At 37.4% G+C, this 17,693-nt stretch overlaps 1 protein-coding gene across 1 annotated transcript in view; it reads left to right on the forward strand.

The window, feature by feature from the left end:
- CD46 (CD46 molecule) overlaps nt 1-17,693 on the forward strand; it is a 40,719-nt gene that overhangs the window by 15,761 nt on the left and 7,265 nt on the right. The window contains exons 6-12 of the mRNA XM_049635051.1: nt 11-71; nt 3,487-3,841; nt 4,158-4,260; nt 10,672-10,766; nt 13,081-13,278; nt 15,563-15,745; nt 16,474-16,518. Coding sequence (XP_049491008.1) covers nt 11-71; nt 3,487-3,841; nt 4,158-4,260; nt 10,672-10,766; nt 13,081-13,278; nt 15,563-15,745; nt 16,474-16,518 — 1,040 coding nt within the window. The remainder of the gene's footprint in view (nt 1-10; nt 72-3,486; nt 3,842-4,157; nt 4,261-10,671; nt 10,767-13,080; nt 13,279-15,562; nt 15,746-16,473; nt 16,519-17,693) is intronic.

Here is a 17,693-nt window from a genome sequence, read left to right on the forward strand (position 1 = left end):
AGGGTTTCAGACGAATGTGGCGGGAAGAAGTGTTGGTAGTGGAACCAGGCTGCCTGGCTGAAAGATGGGTGGTAGGTAAGGAGGCCTATTCATAAATGCTAGTAGCAATGTAGATAGAAATGATGGTGATCTGAACTCAAAGGAAAGGCAGAATAAAAGAGAAGGAACAGGAATTTCTGTTTTGAAGACCATCTATATTTAACTCAAGAACAAAAAACCCCAAATAATCTAATGAAAAATAGAAGGCATGAACAGACATTTCTATAAGAAGACAGACAAATGGCAAAGAGACACATGAAAAGGTGCTCAACATCACCAGTCATCAGAGAAAGCAAAACAAAACCACAATGAGATACCACCTCACACTTGTCAGAATGGCCAAAATCCAAAATACAAGGTTGTGGGTAAAAAGTCCTCCTTGTCCACTCTTGGTGGGAATTCAGACTGGTGCAGCCACTGTGGAAAACATAGAAGATTAAGAATACAATTACTGTATGATTCATAATTCCACTACTAGGTATTTACCCAAAGAATGTGAAAACACTAATTTGGTAAGAGACATGTATCCCTATGTTTATTGCAGCATTAACTTACAATAGCCCAGATACGGAAGCAACCCAAGGGTGAGTTGATAGATGAATGGATAAAGAAGCTATATATAATGGACTATTACTTAGTTATGAAAAAGAATGGAATCTTGCTATTTGCAGCAAGAGGGTATAATGCTAAGTGAAATAAGTCAGTGAGAGAAAGACAAATACTCTACGATTTCACTCATATATTGAATTTAAGAAACCAAACAAATGAACAACAAAACAGATAAACTAAAAAACAGACTCATAAATATAGAGAAGAGACTGGTGGTTATTAGAGGGTAGGTGGGTGGGGAGATGAATGAAATAGGTGAAGGGGATAAAGAGTATGTTTATCGTGATGATCACTGTGTAATGTATAGAGTTGTTGAATCACTGTATTGTACACCTGAAAACTAATAACACTGTATGTTAATTATACAGGAATTGAAATTTTAAAACCCATCTATTTTGTTTGCTGGGCATGTGTAAGTATGAAAAGAATCAAGAGACCACACTTTGGCTTCAAAATGTTATCGGAGATAGCGTGACATTTCCATGTGGAGCATGTGGGTGGGCAATTGGATATATACATTTGGCACCCTGGCTAGAGATTGAGGACGGGGACCAGGATGCGGGAGGCAACTCCTCTCAGTGATAATAAGGTCATGGGAGTATACATATTCACCCTGAGGGATCTGCAGAATGAAGTAACACAAATTCCTAGAGCAAGCCATCAGGAATATCACATTATCCAATCAAGCAGAGAACAAAGGGTAGCCAGAGGGTTAAAAAAAAAAAAAAAAAAAAAAAAATCATCAGTGTTCCCAGCAAGAGAAGAAACTATTGTAAAACAGTGCAATATTGGACTCAATTATTATAGTGTATAAAGCTTGCAAACCAAGTTGTCAACTTTGCGTGTTTTTGAAAGCATGTCTTATAATTATGCGTGTTAGGAGGAAGAAAATACTTCAAATTAGTTGAATGGATAAACCATCCAATTGACATTTCTTTTTCCATACAGGTCACTATATATTAAAGTCATATTTGGAATTCTAAAATGCTTACCTGGTTTCAATATAGTTACTGAAGTTGAATGCATAAAACAAGGAATACTTGCATAATTTAATCAGAGGAATGCTGTTACTTGATTTATTTCTTGGTGGTTCCAGGATTTCTAATGACATGGTGCATTTGTATCTAGATTGGAATTATATTAGCATTTCTAGCTTTTTTCCCCCTATTATAAAATGACTCAGCGTATTCATTTTAATGTAAATGTAATGTTATTAATAAAATTCATCTCTTTATTAATCCTCTTTTTAATGCTTTTAATTGCTATGACTTTTTGTTTGCTTTTTGCTTTTGTTCTGATTTGGACAGTTGATTGAGGAGCATTCACATATCTTGGTCAGCATAGTGGTAATGTGGAAAACATATTGCCAGTAGGTGGATTTGAAGACATGATGTAAAGGAAATGTTGGACAGTGTTTATAGATACAATTTTAGAATTTAGGAATATGGTGTAAAAGGAGAGTAATATTTCACTTGAGTAGAGTTCTCTTGACCAGTCTCTCAATCTGAAGTTAAGTCGGAGATCCAGGGATTAAGAAAGAAAAGTTTCCTCAGGGATCAAAGTAGATCTGTCTCCTTTGTCCTTAGGTCCTCACCCTTACAGGAGAGGCCTCCATGTTCTTTTAGCCCTTTAGGACTTTACTGGATGTGTCTCCATCATGTTGTTTTACATAATTGTTCTGACAGATCTGTTTGGTTTTCAAGCTCATGGTTAATTGAAAGGGAAGAGGAATTGCTGAAGTAGAAATGACACTATTCTAGGGAGGGGAAAAAAACCCCTCCCTTCACCCCCTCAAAATTCTAAAAGCATAGCAGTATCGTAGCACTCCTGGAGGTGTGTATTGGATAAACAGCCCAGACAGCTGCATTCAGGGAGCTTCTGAAAGAATGTGTGATCCATTGATCAGTGGAGGAAGATGAAATCATACTTAAAATAATGTCCCCCAAAGCAACGTATTTTTCATGTAATGCTATTGAGAGTAGTCAATTTTGAGTGGTGCCTGGCTGGCTCAGTCAGAAAAGCCTGCAACTCTTGATCTTGAGGTCATGAGTTTGAGCCCCACATTAAGTGTAGAGATTACATAAATAAATAAACTTAAAAAAAGGATTTCAGAATAGTAAATTTTGATATTTAAATGGTGTTTATTCACTTATAAAATGCCCAGTTCACTAATATGAAACAAGAAATGAAGTCTTGTATTTTGAAAGGCTTTAGTGAATATTTATTTTGATCTATGAAATATGTTACGCTTATTTAATAATCACTTGTTACTATAGCATTTCGTAAGCACCCACTGGGTACAGTAATAGAAAAAGAAGACATATGATCCCTTACCTCTAGGAATTTGCCTTCTGAGAGGAAACTAAGCCTGAAGTGACAAGTTATTTTAGTTTGTTTCAGGCTATGGAAGAGTATTCAGAGCAGAGTGGTACATATACTATAGAAGGCTTCTTAGAGGAAGGGCAATTATTCATAGTTTTTTTTTTTGTTTTTTTGTTTTTTCATTTTTGAAAGAGACAGTGTGAATTGAGGAGGGGCAGAAAGAGAGGGAGAGAGAGACTCCCAAGCGGGCTCAGGGCCCGATCTCACAAAACCATGAGATCATGACCTGAGCTGAAACCAAGAGTTGCACCCTTAACTGACTGAGCTACCCAGGCACCCTGAGGAGAGGCGAGTTTTGAAATGAATTTAGAAAAAGATGGGGAAGGATGCTTTTTTACATATATCGTTAAGACAAAAACCACTGATTTTGTTTCTTCAACTTATTCAACTTATTATTGAAAGAAAATTCATCCTATTCCCCAAACCTAGTAGGATATTATTTTTATTTAAAATGAGCAATGCACATCCTTGACTGCTATCACAACTTTGGTAAAGGAATGGAAGAATCATTTAAAATCTTGGATTTTTCCTTCTATTCTGTATTATGTTCCTGCTGGGAGACCACAGTCCCTGCTTGGTGACAGAGAGAAAATACTTCATTTTCATGTTCTCATTCTCTTATCCCTAGATGCCTGTGACCCTCCGCAGTACAACTCTATGAGGCCAACTGTTGTTAAATCCAGTTATGATCCTGGGGAAAATATACAATTTCAGTGTCGCCCAGGATACAAGCGTATTATACCTCTTCTTCCCATATCTTCTGTTTGTTACCCTAATAACACATGGACACCTCTCCAAGAGGCTTGTACAAGTAAGTGTACAGATTTTTTTTTTTTATTGCTCTAGAGATTTCACACATTTGAGATTGCATATTCCACTAGTGCAGTGATTGTTTTCTCATGTGAATGTAGGTTTTAAATAGTAGTTTTTCAGTCCTCAAAAAATCCCCAAGGAATCTTTTTCTTGGCAATTGGTTATCTGGTTAAATGTGAATCTTAAGTTTGGCTTTATAATAGTCAAAAATAGAAAATGCTCTCATGAATTCAGATAAGCAATGCAGAATTGTTACTTTAATTCAAGTATTTTGAAGTTGACATGAAACAACAAATTTGAAAATCTTCTTTTAGAAAAATCATGTCAACATCCAGGAGATCCCATAAATGGCCATATGGTCAGCGTAAATGGAAGTTTTCTCTTTGGATCACAGGTTCACTATGCTTGTAATGAGGGGTAAGTAAATTGTTCCTTAGAGGAAATAAGGTAAATATTCCTAATTCCATTTTTGTTTTGCTTCTCTTCATCAGCGTTCCCATAAAGTTGATTGCATTTTCCTCCTATTGACAAGTCGTACTTACCGCCTAACAAGGCTCAGGCTTTTTATGGAAACTGAAAAGATGTGTAATTAGTAGAAAGAAATTTAAATGAAGAAAAACAAAATTCTATAATATTTACCATATCTACTATATATCTATTGTGAGCATTAACAATGGTGACTTCATTTTTTACAATAAAGTGCACCCTATTTAAAATGGCCAACTCTCAGTTGAAGTTGGGCTTATAGAAATGAAAGACCAAATTGCCAACTGAAGATATTCTTATATTGAGAGCAGACCAAAATTCACCTGGTTAACCTGAACCGTTATGTTGATCAAGATCTGTTAGAATTTTGTGATTGTTACAAAGGTTAAGTATCTCAAAAAGAGGTATTGAGCACTTAAGAATAACAGCCTTTGAGGCCTCTGAGTGGCTTGGTTGGTTAAGCATCTGACTTTAGCTCAGGTCATGATCTCAAGGCTCATGAGTTCAAGCCCCACATCGGACTCTGTGACTACAGCTCAGGGCCTGGAGCCAGCTTTGGATTCTGTGTCTCCCTCTCTCTCGGCCCCTCCCTCACTCACACTGTGTCTTTCTCTCTCTCTTTCAAAAATAAACATAAAAAAATTTTTTTTAAAAGATTAACAGCCTTTGTTCTATAGGGTTCTTTCAATAGTATATATTGGGGATACTGGACATTTATGAAAAATGTTCATTTAGAAGGTAAACGGACTACAATATGAAAATGCATCTGATTTTTTTTTTATATTGTCTTTTATCCTGCTACTTTGCTGAATTCATTTATTAGCGCTACTAACACTTGTTTTGTTCTGGTGGAATCTTTATGATTTTCTATAGATAAGATCACATTGTCTACAAACTGATAATTTTACTTCTTCGTTTCCAGTTTGGATGTCTTTTATTTCTTTTTCTTGCCTGATTGCTATGGCTAGAACTTCCAGTACTATGTTGAATAGAAATGGTAAAAACAGGCATCCTTGACTTGTTCTTGATCTTACAGGAACAGCTTTCAGCTTTTCACCATTGAGTATAATATTTGCTGTGGGTTTTTCATGAATGGCCTTTATTATCTTAAGATAGTTTTCTTGTCTTCCTAGTTCATTGAATATATTTACCATGAAAGAGTGTTGAATTTTGTCAAATGCTTTTTCTGCATCAGTTGAGATAATTGTGTGGTTTTTGTCCATTCTGCTGATGTGGCATATGACATTGGTCATTTTTCATATGTTGAGCCATCCTTGCATCCCAGGAATAAATTTTGCTTGTTCATGGTATGTAATATGCTACTGAATTTTGTTGGTTAGTATTTTTTGATGATTTTTTGCATCATGGTTCATAAGAAGTATTGGTGTGTAGCTTTATTTGCTTGTAGTGTCTTTTGGTATCATGTTGATGCTGGTTTCATTGAATGAATTGGGAAGATTTCCCTCCTCTTAAATTTTTTGGAAAAGTTTGAGAAGGATAGGTATTAGTTCTTTAAATGTTTAGTGGAATTCACCCATGAAACCATCAGGTCTGGGGTTTTTCTTTATTGAGAGAATTTCAATTACTGATTCAATCTCCTTACTAGTTATAGGTGAGTAAGTAGTCGTAATTTCTGTTTCTTCATGGTTTAGTTTTGGTAGCCTTTGTGTTTCTAGGAATTCGTCCATTTTATCTAGGTTATCCAACTTGTTGGTGCAAAACTGTTAATAGAACTCTTTTATTATATTTTATATTTCTGTAGAATTGATAGTAATGTTCCCACTTGCATTTCTGATTTCAATAAATTGAGTCTTCTCTCTCTCTTAGTCCATCTAACTAAGGTTTGTGAATTCAGTTGATCTTTACAAAGAACCAACTTTTGGTTTTTCTCCTCTATTTTATTTATCTCCTCTCTAGTCTTTAATACTCCCTTCTGCTAGGTTTGGGTTTAGTTTATTTTGACAGAAAGAAAGAATTGAGTTGGGGAGGGTCAGAGAAGGAGAGAGAATCCTAAGCAGGCTATGTGTTGTCAGCACACAGCCCAACACAGTTTGATCCTATAAACTGTGAGATCATGACCTGACACAAAATCAAGAGTCAGATGCTCAACTGACTGAGCCACCCAGGTCCCCCTGGATCATGCATGTGTTTTCATCCATTCTGCTGATCACTGTCTTTTGATTGGAGAATTTAATCCATTTACATTTAAAGTAATTACTGGCAAGGAGGCACTTCTGAAATTGTGCTATTTTTTTCTATATGTCTTATACCTTTTTATGTCCCTCATTTCCTGTATTACTGTTTAATTTTTTGTTTAGTTTATTTTTACAGTGAAATGTTTAAATTCCTCTCTCATTTCCTTTTGTGTATATTCTACAGCTATTTTGTTTGTAGTTACCATGGGGACTACAGTTAACATCCTACACTCTTAGCACTCCAGTTTGAATTTATACCAGGTTAGCTTCAATAAATTACAAAAACTGCTCATTTACAGCTTCATCCCCACCCTTTTGGTTGCTGATGCCGCGCTGATCTCTACACTAATAATTGTAATACTAGCTTCTGCACTAATAATTTATTTTCTTCTAAAAGATTGGTGTCTTAAATCATATAGAAAACAAAAATTTTACTTACAAACCATTGTTACAATAATACTAGCTTTTAATGTTGCCCAGGTATTTACTTTATTGAGATCTTTATCCATACAGCTTCAAGTTACTTTTTAGTGTCCATTCATTTCACCTCATAGACTCCCTTGGACATTTCCTACAAGCGAAATTGTAGTCACAAACTGTTGGTCACAAACTCCCTCAGATTTTTTTTTCTGGGGAAGTCTTGATTTCTCCCTCACTTTTGAAGGACAGTTTTATTGGATAGAGGAATTTTGGTTGCCAGTTCTTTTTCTTTTAGCCCTTTGAGCTTTCAGTCCATCCACTATCTTCTGACCTCTAAGTCCTGATGTGAAATCTGTTGAGAATCTTATTTAGGATTCCTCCTAGGCGATGATTCACTTCTTTCTCCCAGCTTTCAAGATTCTCTGTCTTTGTCTTTGTCTTTTGAAAGTTTCTTATGCTTTCTAGTGTGGGTCTCTATGCATTCTTCTTACTTGGAGTTTGTTGAGCATTTTAGATGTTTATATTCACAACTTTCATCAAAATTGGGAAGTTTCCAACCATTATTTCTTCAGATATTCTCTGTGCCCTTTCTGTCTTCTTCTCGTTGTCTTACAGCATGTATGTTGGCTAGCATATTGGTGTCACCTAAGTACCTGTTGTTGTCTTCTTTTCTTCAATCTTTTCTCTTTCTGCTCCTCAGACTCCATAATTTCCATTGCCCTCTCTTCACCAATTCTTTCTTCTGCATGTTCAAATCTGTATTCGATTCCCTAGTGAATTTTTCATTGTAGTTATTATGCTTTTCAACTCCAGAATTTCATTTTGGTTTTGTTGTAGGTTTTCTATCTCCAGTAGATGTTTCCATTTTCTTCACACATTGTTTTCTTGACTTTCTACATTTCTTCCTTTAATTCTTTGAGCATCTTTAAGACTTTTATTTTAAAGTCTTTGTCTAGTTCTGTTAATTTCTGTCAATGTATATTTTCCTTTGAATGGACCAGACTTTCCTCTTTCTTTGCATACCTTGTAACTTTTGTTGAACTGTACGTTTGAATCTACTAATGTGCTAACTCTGGAAATCAGATTCTCCTCTTTCCCTAGGGTTTGCCATTTTATGTTATTCTTGTAGGCTGTCTCCATGCGAAGGATCAGCCTGACATGTAAACTGAAGGTCTTTTCAGTTTTTTCTAGCCTTTCTCTGGGCATGCACATTCACTTTTACTTTTTCCCACATATGCAATTGTCTTTCAGTGTTCTAGTCTTTAATGTCTGGCTCCCGAGTGGAGAAAAATGAAACATGAAATGAGAAGCAGAGGGCACTGGATGTTTAGTCCCCTAGAAGTCACTTCAGGCTGGTAGAAGGGGGCTTACAAGAGTTAGGGGCAGGTGTGACAACAGTAACTGCCTGCCTCACTGCTTCTCTGTGATCAGAAGCAGAGTTCAGTGATAAGAGCACAGATCCCCACTATTTGGAGGACAGAGTCTTTTTTGCCCACCCTGGATCTCCCAACTGCTTCTAAGTTGCTCCAAGAATGCATGCACAGCTGCCTGCTGGGGGGGTGGAGGATGGGTACCTGACACTCTGCTGAGATGAAATTGACTGAAATCAATGCAGTTTACCTGCCCAAGTCTTTCCTGGGAAGTTGTAAACCATCAGCAGACTCCCTAGTTCTAAAATATTTACATCACATAGATCCTAAGAGTGCAGTTGTCTTCTAGATCGAGAGACAGATTCCTGGTGCTTACCACCTTGCCATTGTTCCAGAATAATCTCCTAATACATTTTAATAGAGAATCAGTGATTGACTGATTCTGGGGGAAAATTCAGCTAGAAGCATTTGCAGGCAGTTTCACTGTCTGTTTTTTAACTTGGTCCAGTAAAAATATTGGAGCATGCTGTCACCGTAGGCATACCTCAGAGGTTGAGGGTTTGGTTCCATAACCCCTCAATAAAGCAAGTATTTCAAAAAAGTGAGTGAAATTAATTATTGGGTTTTCTAGTGCACATAAAAGTTAGGTTTATGCCATAATGGAGTCTAGTAAATGTGCAATAGCATTATATATTAAAAAAAAAAAAACAATGTACATACCTTAATTTAAAGATAAGTTTACACAGAGACGCGAAGTGAGCCAATGCTGTTTGAAAAATGCACTGATTGACTTGCATGTTGTAGTATTGCCACAGATCTTCAGTTTATTAAAAAAAATACAGTATCTGCCAAGTGCACACACACAAAAAAAAAAAAACACAATAAAATGAGGTAGGCCTATAGTTATTTAGAGGTAGCTTGTTAGGCACTTTAAGGAACAGTAAAAATTTAAGACCTATTCTCTTCTCAGAGAAGTTGTAGCCTTATTGAGAAACAAAATACATACAAAAAGATGTCAAAACAAAGTAGCAAATGAATAGTCCCAAATAAATATAATGATTCATGATCATTACAATGAGAGTTCAGGAGAAGAGAGTACTGTGAATTTAAATCATCAGAGAAGATAATGAGTAGGCATATCCCTGAGCTACTCCTTGTTAGAAAGATACTATGGGGACATCTCGGTGGCTCAGTCAGTTGAGGAGCCAGCTCTTGGTTTCGGCTCACGTCATGATCCCACGGTTTGTAGGATATAGCCCCACATCGGGCTCTGCACTGTCAGCTTTTCTCTCCCTCTCTTTCTGTCCCCCCCCCCCCCAATGAATAAGCATTTATAAAAACAGATACTGTGATGTAAACATGAATAAGAACTAAAACTCACCTAACACTTGCTATGTGCCAGATGGCAACTCATCTAATCCTCAAAAGAGCTCCATGATGGGGGCGCCTGGGTGGCTCAGTCGGTTAAGCGTCCAACTACGGCCCAGGTCATGATCTCACGGTTCGTGAATTCGAGCCCCGCATCGGGCTCTGTGCTGACAGCTCAGAGCCTGGAGCCTGTTTCAGATCCTGCGGCTCCCTCTTTCTCTGACCCTCCCCTGTTCATGCTCTCTCTCTCTCTGTCTCAAAAATAAATACATGTTAAAAAAAGAGCTCCATGATGTATATGCTGTTATCCTCTTTGGCGGGATGAGGAAGCTGAGCAAGAGGAACATTAAGGGACTTGCCTGAGGTCAGATAGAAAGCGAGTCATGGAGCTGGGACTCAGCTCCATCCAGGCAAGCCCTAGGGCCTAATCTCTCTGCTTGGTTGTTCTGACTGAGAAGAATGGCCAGAGCATAGAAGTGAATGTGTAATGTGATTGCTGGAGATAGCAGAGAGGCCAGACTGACAGATGTGACAGATTTATTTAGAAATCTTTGCTCTAGGCCAGTGTATATTTCAGTGCAGAAATTCTTTATTTGGTTAAGTTGCAGCTATGGTTACCATTCTCATTATATGTCCCTTAAGGAACTTGTTCCTCAAACTACTGTAGTAGAGAAAAACAACCATGTGAAATGTTTTTTCGGGGCGCCTGGGTGGCTCAGTTGGTTGAGCGTCCGACTTCAGCTCAGGTCACGATCTCATGGTCCATGAGTTCGAGCCCCGCGTCAGGCTCTGGGCTGATGGCCCAGAGCCTGGGGCCTGCTTCCGATTCTGTGTCTCACTCTCTCTCTGCCCCTCCCCCGTTCATGCTCTGTCTCTCTCTGTCTCAAAAATAAATAAATGTTAAAAAAAAATTTAAAAGAAATGTTTTTTCATTGCTCTACACGTCTTGTTAACTGCTGAAGAATCCAGTAACTTTTTTTCTTTTCTAGTTATCGATTATTTGGGGCAAAAGTTATTTATTGTGAACTTTCTAGTATCGACGATAATACAGTGACTTGGAGTCATAATCCCCCTCTATGTACTAGTAAGTATATGCCTTCTTTTGAATTTAGAGGATTAGTCTTTAAAATAGCAGCACTTTCAACAGTAGCCAAATGATGGAAAGAGCCTAAATGTCCATCAACTGATGAATGGATAAAGAAATTGTGGTTTATATACACAATGGAATACTACGTGGCAATGAGAAAGAATGAAATATGGCCTTTTGTAGCAACGTGGATGGAACTGGAGAGTGTTATGCTAAGTGAAATAAGTCATACAGAGAAAGACAGATACCATATGTTTTCACTCTTTTGTGGATCCTGAGACTTAACAGAAGGCCATGGGGGAGGGGAAGGGGAAAAAAAAGTTACAGAGAGGGAAGGAGGCAAACCATAAGAGACTCTTAAAAAACAGAATAAACTGAGGGTTGATGGGGGGCGGGAGGGAGGGGAGAGTGGGTGATGGGTATTGAGGAAGGCACCTGTTTGGATGAGCACTGGGTGTTGAATGGAAATCAATTTGACAATAAATTTGATATTAAAAAAATAAAGTCTTATAGCAACAACAACAAAAATAAAATAAAATTTTGCTGTTGGGATCCCTTTATGCTTTGAAATTAATAAAAACCACAAAGAGCTTTTCCTATGCAGGTTATATCTATTGATATTCATAATTATTTATTCACTTTTAAGAACTGTAAGCTCAATGCATGTTAGCCTATGCAACAATTTTTTTTAAATGTTTATTTGTGGGAGACAGAAAGAGTGTGAGCAGGGAAGGGCAGAGAGAGGAGACACAGAATCTGAAGCAGGCTCCAGGCTCAGAGCTGTCAGCACAGAGCCCGATGTGGGGTTCGAACCCATGAACAGTGAGATCATGACCTGAGCTGAAGTCAGACACAACTGACTGAGCCACCCAGGCCGCCCCAACAAATTTTTTAAAAAAGCAGAATTTTCGGGGTGCCTGAGTGGCTTAGTACGTTAAGCGTCCGACTTCGGCTCAGGTCATGATCTCACGGTCTGTGAGTTCAAGCCCCGCGTCGGGCTCTGTGCTGACAGCTCGGAGCCTGGAGCCTGCTTCGGATTCTGTGTCTCCCTCTCTCTCTCTGCCCCTCCCCTACTTGCACTCCGTCTCTCTGTCAAAAATAAACAAACATCGGGGCGCCTGGGTGGCGCAGTCGGTTAAGCGTCCGACTTCAGCCAGGTCACGATCTCGCGGTCCGTGAGTTCGAGCCCCGCGTCAGGCTCTGGGCTGATGGCTCGGAGCCTGGAGCCTGTTTCCGATTCTGTGTCTCCCTCTCTCTCTGCCCCTCCCCCGTTCATGCTCTGTCTCTCTCCCAAAAATAAATAAAAAACGTTGAAAAAAAAAAAATTAAAAAAAAAAATAAACAAACATCAAAAAATAAATAAATTTTAAAACAGCAGAATTTTCCACAAGAAATAGAATAGGGTATGGTTTTCCATTTTTGCAAATCTCTTCAAAATCTGGCTTAAAGGAAGATGTCTGGATTCAGTCGGTGGTGTTATCACACAATTTATAGTATCTGGATGATTTCACCATAGACTCATATGGATAAAAGTGAAAACAGATAATAATATTTTGATACTGTGAACTATCAATTTAGTGAATGGTTATACAGTTGACTCTTGAAAAGCACAGGTTTTAACTGTTGTGGGTCCACTTACTTGTGGTTTTTTAACAGTACAGTATGGTAAATGTGTTTCTTCTTCCTTGTGGTTTTCTTAATAACATTTTCTTTTATCTACCTTGTTTAATTGTAAGAATACAGCATATACTACATATAACAAAAATATGTGTTAATCAACTTTTTATGTTCTTGGTAAGGCTCTGGTCAGTAGGAGCCTATTAGTAGTTAAGTTTGGGGGGAATCGAAAGACATGAGGAGTTTTAACTGCAGGGGATCAGTTCTAACCCTGATGTTGTTCAAGTGTCAAGAGTATTTATAAATTATAAAGCATTTCTCAACTAGCACTGTGTTTTATTTTTAATCACAAGCATATTTTCTCATTAAAGCATCAGCATCTCTTATGATGAGAACTTAGAATGGTCTTGCAGATAAACATAGGTATTTCATATAGGTATCTTTTGTAAGTATTTAAGAAAATGAGTTTTATGCTAAAAGTTCATGTCTATATTAATGGTTTGAATTTGGAAGAATACATTTTCTCACAGACACTTTCTTGTAAATGGATATTGGATTTATAGCCAGCTTGGAGAAATCATGTGTTAATGAATTTATTGAAGGCAGTTCATAGGACTTCACTAATGTTACCTTCATCTTTTCCTTTCCTTTTGCCTTTCATGTCCTTTTTTTTTTTTTTTTTTCATTTTTTAAGGGATATTGTGTCTACCACCCCCAAAAATAGCAAATGGGAAATATACCAATAGTGGCAAGGAAGAATACGAATATAATGAAGTGGTAACTTACAGTTGTGATCAATCAAATGGACCAGATGCATATTCACTTATTGGAGAGAGCAGACTTGTTTGTACCGGAAATGGTGAATGGAGTGATAACCCTCCGCAGTGTAAAGGTAATACTTCCGTTTTCTTCCTTCTTCATTTGTAAATATGTTGGAAACCCTTGGTAGATACCTACCTACAAGTAAACAAAACAGCCCCATGTGCTCGTTCCTCCTGTTAAATTGGTTTCTAATTCAATTTAATACAGGTAAAATTGACTCAAAAATAGTTCTATTTATAGAGTTCCCCAGCCCTTACCCTACACATTCTTAGCATTCTAATTTATTTATTGTGAACTCCTCTGTGTATGCGTGAGTTAGGATTTTTCTTTTTTTCTTTTTTTTTTTTTTTGGGAGAAACATCAAAAAAAACACAGCACACACTGGCTTAAAAATAACAATTTTCTCTTCTATTACAAGATGTTTGAGAGTTCGGGCTATAGGAAATGGTAGAATAAATTGTAAAAGACTACCCATCTCAAACAAGAATAACAAACCCTAGACAAAACATATTTAAAAATTAATGTATAAGGGTCTAGAGAGTGACATAATGCGGGGAGACACAGGAGGGGATTTGATTGTTAGAAGAAAGGGACCACTGAAGAGCAGTAAAATATTCATTCTGTTCAGGTACACATGGAACATTTTCTAATACCATATTCTATGCAATATGATAGTTAAAAATTTTTTTTAATTGAAATGATTCAGAGTGTAATATCAGATCACAATGGAATGAATGTAGAAATCAAAGGTATCTATAAAAGTCCCAAATATTTGAAAACGATGCAAGACACTTCTAACCAACCCATGAGTCAAAGGAGACGTCACAAGGAAAATTGCAAAATGTTTTGACTTGAATAAAAATGAAAAGACAACATATCAAAATCTCACTATTTGTGGGATACAGCAAAAGCATTACTTAGAAGGATATTTATAGCCTGAAATACTTATATTAGAAAAAAGTCTCAAACCCATGATCTAAGCTTCCACCATAAGAAACTAAAAAAGAAGAAATTAAGCTCATTATGACATTCTGGAAAAACCACCCCATAGGAATAGACAACAAATCAGTGTTTGGTTGGTTGGTGAAGGTGGTTGTGGGGGTGGGAAGGGTTGATTCCAAAGCGGCATGAGGAAATCTTGGGGGGCAATGGAGCTTTTCTGTGTCTTTATTGTGGTAATTACATGATTATTTGCCTCTGTCAAACCTCATACAGCTGTCCGCTTAAGAGGACGAGCCTTGCTGTACGTAAATTATGTCTAGCCAGCATAACATAAAGAAAATTATTAGTGCAGTTAACAGTAGTTTCGCACAACGGCGAAAAGATTAATTAATAGATTAATTCATAGATTCTGAAATGAATCTATCAGGTCATGAGCAGTAGTTTACTTCCCAAGAGGTGGAGTAGAATGGAAAACAGCAGAGCATGCTGGTATGAGGCTGACCTGTATTTCAGGCCTGTGTGCTTATATACGGGTTTACGATGTAAAATGTGCCTTTCGATCTCTGGCTTGCAGGCCAAGATGTTTGGAAAACACTGCCCTAACTCCACTGGCCTTTCTGTTTCTTGAACATCCCATTTGTGTATGTTGTTGCTACCTGAGCACTTTCTTTTTGGGTATCTTTGCATGGCTACTTGCTTTTCAACTTTTAAATCTGAACTCAAGTATTACCTTCTCAGAAAAGTCTTTTCTACCTTTCTAGAAAAGCAGGGTACTGCAGCCAGTGTCAGCATGACCTTTAAAAAAAAAAATACCTACAGCTGGCGCACCTGGGTGGCTCATTGGGTCAAGCATCTGACGCTTGATTTCAGCTCAGGTCATGATCCCAGGATTGTGGGATTGAGCCCCAAGTTGCTCAGCACTCAACCTGCTTAAGATTCTCCTCCTTTCTCTTCTGCTCATGCTCTCCTTCTCTCTAAAATAATAATAATAATAATAATAATAATAATAATTAATTAAAATTCCCGGAGTAATGAGGATCAAAAAGTTGCTCTTGAACTTGCCCTGGATTTGTATGTGGTGGTCAGGCCTTTCTCAAAACCTGTCAGTAATGGAAAAAAAGTAGGAAAGTGAGTAAACTCTAATGACAGTCTTTCTAGGTGGAAAAAAGTTACAGATTTCTCTAAATCCTTTTTCCTGGAATTAAAGTGTACATACACATAAAGATTTCTTGGGTATTTTTTTTTTTTTATTTTAATTAACACCTTGCCTTTCATTAGTTGTATGTTTCTTCCTGCTGGAAATGACTACTGTGCACTATTTTTCTTTTTTCTTTCTTTTTTCTTTTTTTTTTTTTTTTTGGTCCTTTGTTGAAACAGCTTTCCATTGATTCTGGAGTTTCTTTGCTTTTCAGTGGTCATATGTCCACATCCTGAACCCGCCAATGGAAGACTGACGTCAGGATTTGGAAGAAAATTTACCTACAAAGCAACAGTTATGTTTACGTGCTCAGAGGGTTATTACTATAATGGAACCAACATAGCAGTCTGTGGCAGTAACAGCACTTGGGAGCCTGCAGCCCCAATGTGTTACAAAGGTACAATGGGTATCTGTTTCCTCCCCTCTCTCTCTTTTTTTGTAATTTTGTTTCTTTGACGTTTAATAACAATGACGCCAAAAAATAGGTGCATGGTCGCAATTCTAGTATTTGACTCTGCCTTATATTCAGTTCCATGACAGATGTATTACAGAATTCACGGAAGCATTCTGCTGCTGTGATCTTACCCGTTTTCCTAGGGTCTTTGCATGTTACGCTGTGATCTTATCCGTTTTCCTAGGGTCTTTGCGTGTTACGTATGTCACACAGGTATATAAGTTTCTCTTGTATGGCTTTTTTGTGTGTAAAAATGAAGGGGAGGTGGGTGGGAGATGGGGTGAATGGATGACCGGCATTAAGGAGGGCATGCTTTGGGACAAGCACTGAGTGTCCTGCGTAAGAGGTGAATCCCTGGGTTCTACTCTTGAAACCAAGACTACACTCACTGTATGTTAACTAACTTGAATTTAAATTAAAAAAAAAAAATGAAAGATATAATTCACTTAAAAGAAAGCAGTAATTCGGGGGGAGGGGTGTACTAATCCAGTCTACATTATTTATTTATTTTTTTGTCAGTACTGATTCCTCTCAGTGCTAGTCCTCCGATTTTGAATCATTCAGATTTGGTTAACTTTCTGCTTATATTTTCCAAAAGTCTTTTAAATTCCTGGTGCAAATGCCAGCAATAACCCCAAGATTTGATGCATCTACATTATTTTGTTTTCCAGCGTCAACTCCTCCCAGTACAAAACCTCCAATTCCGAGTGTCTCAGGTTTAGTACCTTCCTGCTTATATTTTTCAAAACCTTCTAAATCTCTAACGCTTTACACACATTTATCATGTTTAGTAATGAAAGGAGGAAGAACGTATCGATAGCCATTTTAAGTTGTTAGCGATTCTAAAATTATTTGCCATAGTATGCAGATATAAACAGGTATGTAAACTTGGGCAAGTTATATAAACTTTAAATGTATTTACGTATTTGTAAAATGATTTTTTTTTTTTTTTTTTTTTTTTTTTTTTTTTTTTTTTTTTTTGAGAGAGAGAGATAGAGCACTAGCGCTCAAGCAAGGAAGGGACAGAGAGAAGGGGAGGGAGAGAGAGAGTCCTAAGCAGGCTTTACTCTGTCAGCACAGAGCCCAATGCGGGGCTCGATCTCACCACCGTGAGATCATGACCTGAGCCTAAATCAAGTCAGACACTTGACCAACTGAGACACCCAGGAGCCCCTGCAAAATGATTTAATGCCTTCCTCAATGAGTGATGGTAAATGTTTAATGGAATTCATTTACTTTTTTTTTAATGTTTATTTTTGAGAGAGAGAGAGAAAGAGAGGGTTGGGGGGAGGGGCAGGGAAGGGGGGGACACAGAATCGGAAGCAGGCTCTAGGCTCTGAGCTGTCAGCACAGAGCCCAGTTGCGGGGCTCGAACTCATGAACCGTGAGATCATGACCTGAGCCGAAGTCTGATGCTCAACCCACCGAGCCACCCAGGTGCCCCTTAATGGGATTCATTTAAAACAGCACAGTGCCTGGCACATGGGAAGCTCCTAAAGGCAGCTTATATGACATCACTCAAATTAATATTAGTGAAAAGGAAGGCCCTTGGCTTCTGTTTTTTAACATGTACATATTCTGTGCTTTTGACTTTGATGTTTTACTCCTTTCAGAAGTGATCTGTTGGCTCCTTTAGGGTATCTTCCTGGTCCAGAACAATGTTTCAGTTGCTGGACTGCAACCAGTTTAGCTTAGGGTTTTGTTTCTTTTTGTTTATATATGTGTGTGTGTGTGTGTGTGTGTGTATATATAATATATATATATTACATATATATATATTATCTATATATAAATAATATATATAATATATATATTAATAATATATATAAGTATATATATAATATATATATAATATATATAATCTATAAATAATATATATACATATATGTGT

Source organism: Panthera uncia, chromosome F1 (genome assembly GCF_023721935.1).
Source record: "Panthera uncia isolate 11264 chromosome F1, Puncia_PCG_1.0, whole genome shotgun sequence".
NCBI classification, from domain to species: Eukaryota; Metazoa; Chordata; class Mammalia; order Carnivora; family Felidae; genus Panthera; species Panthera uncia.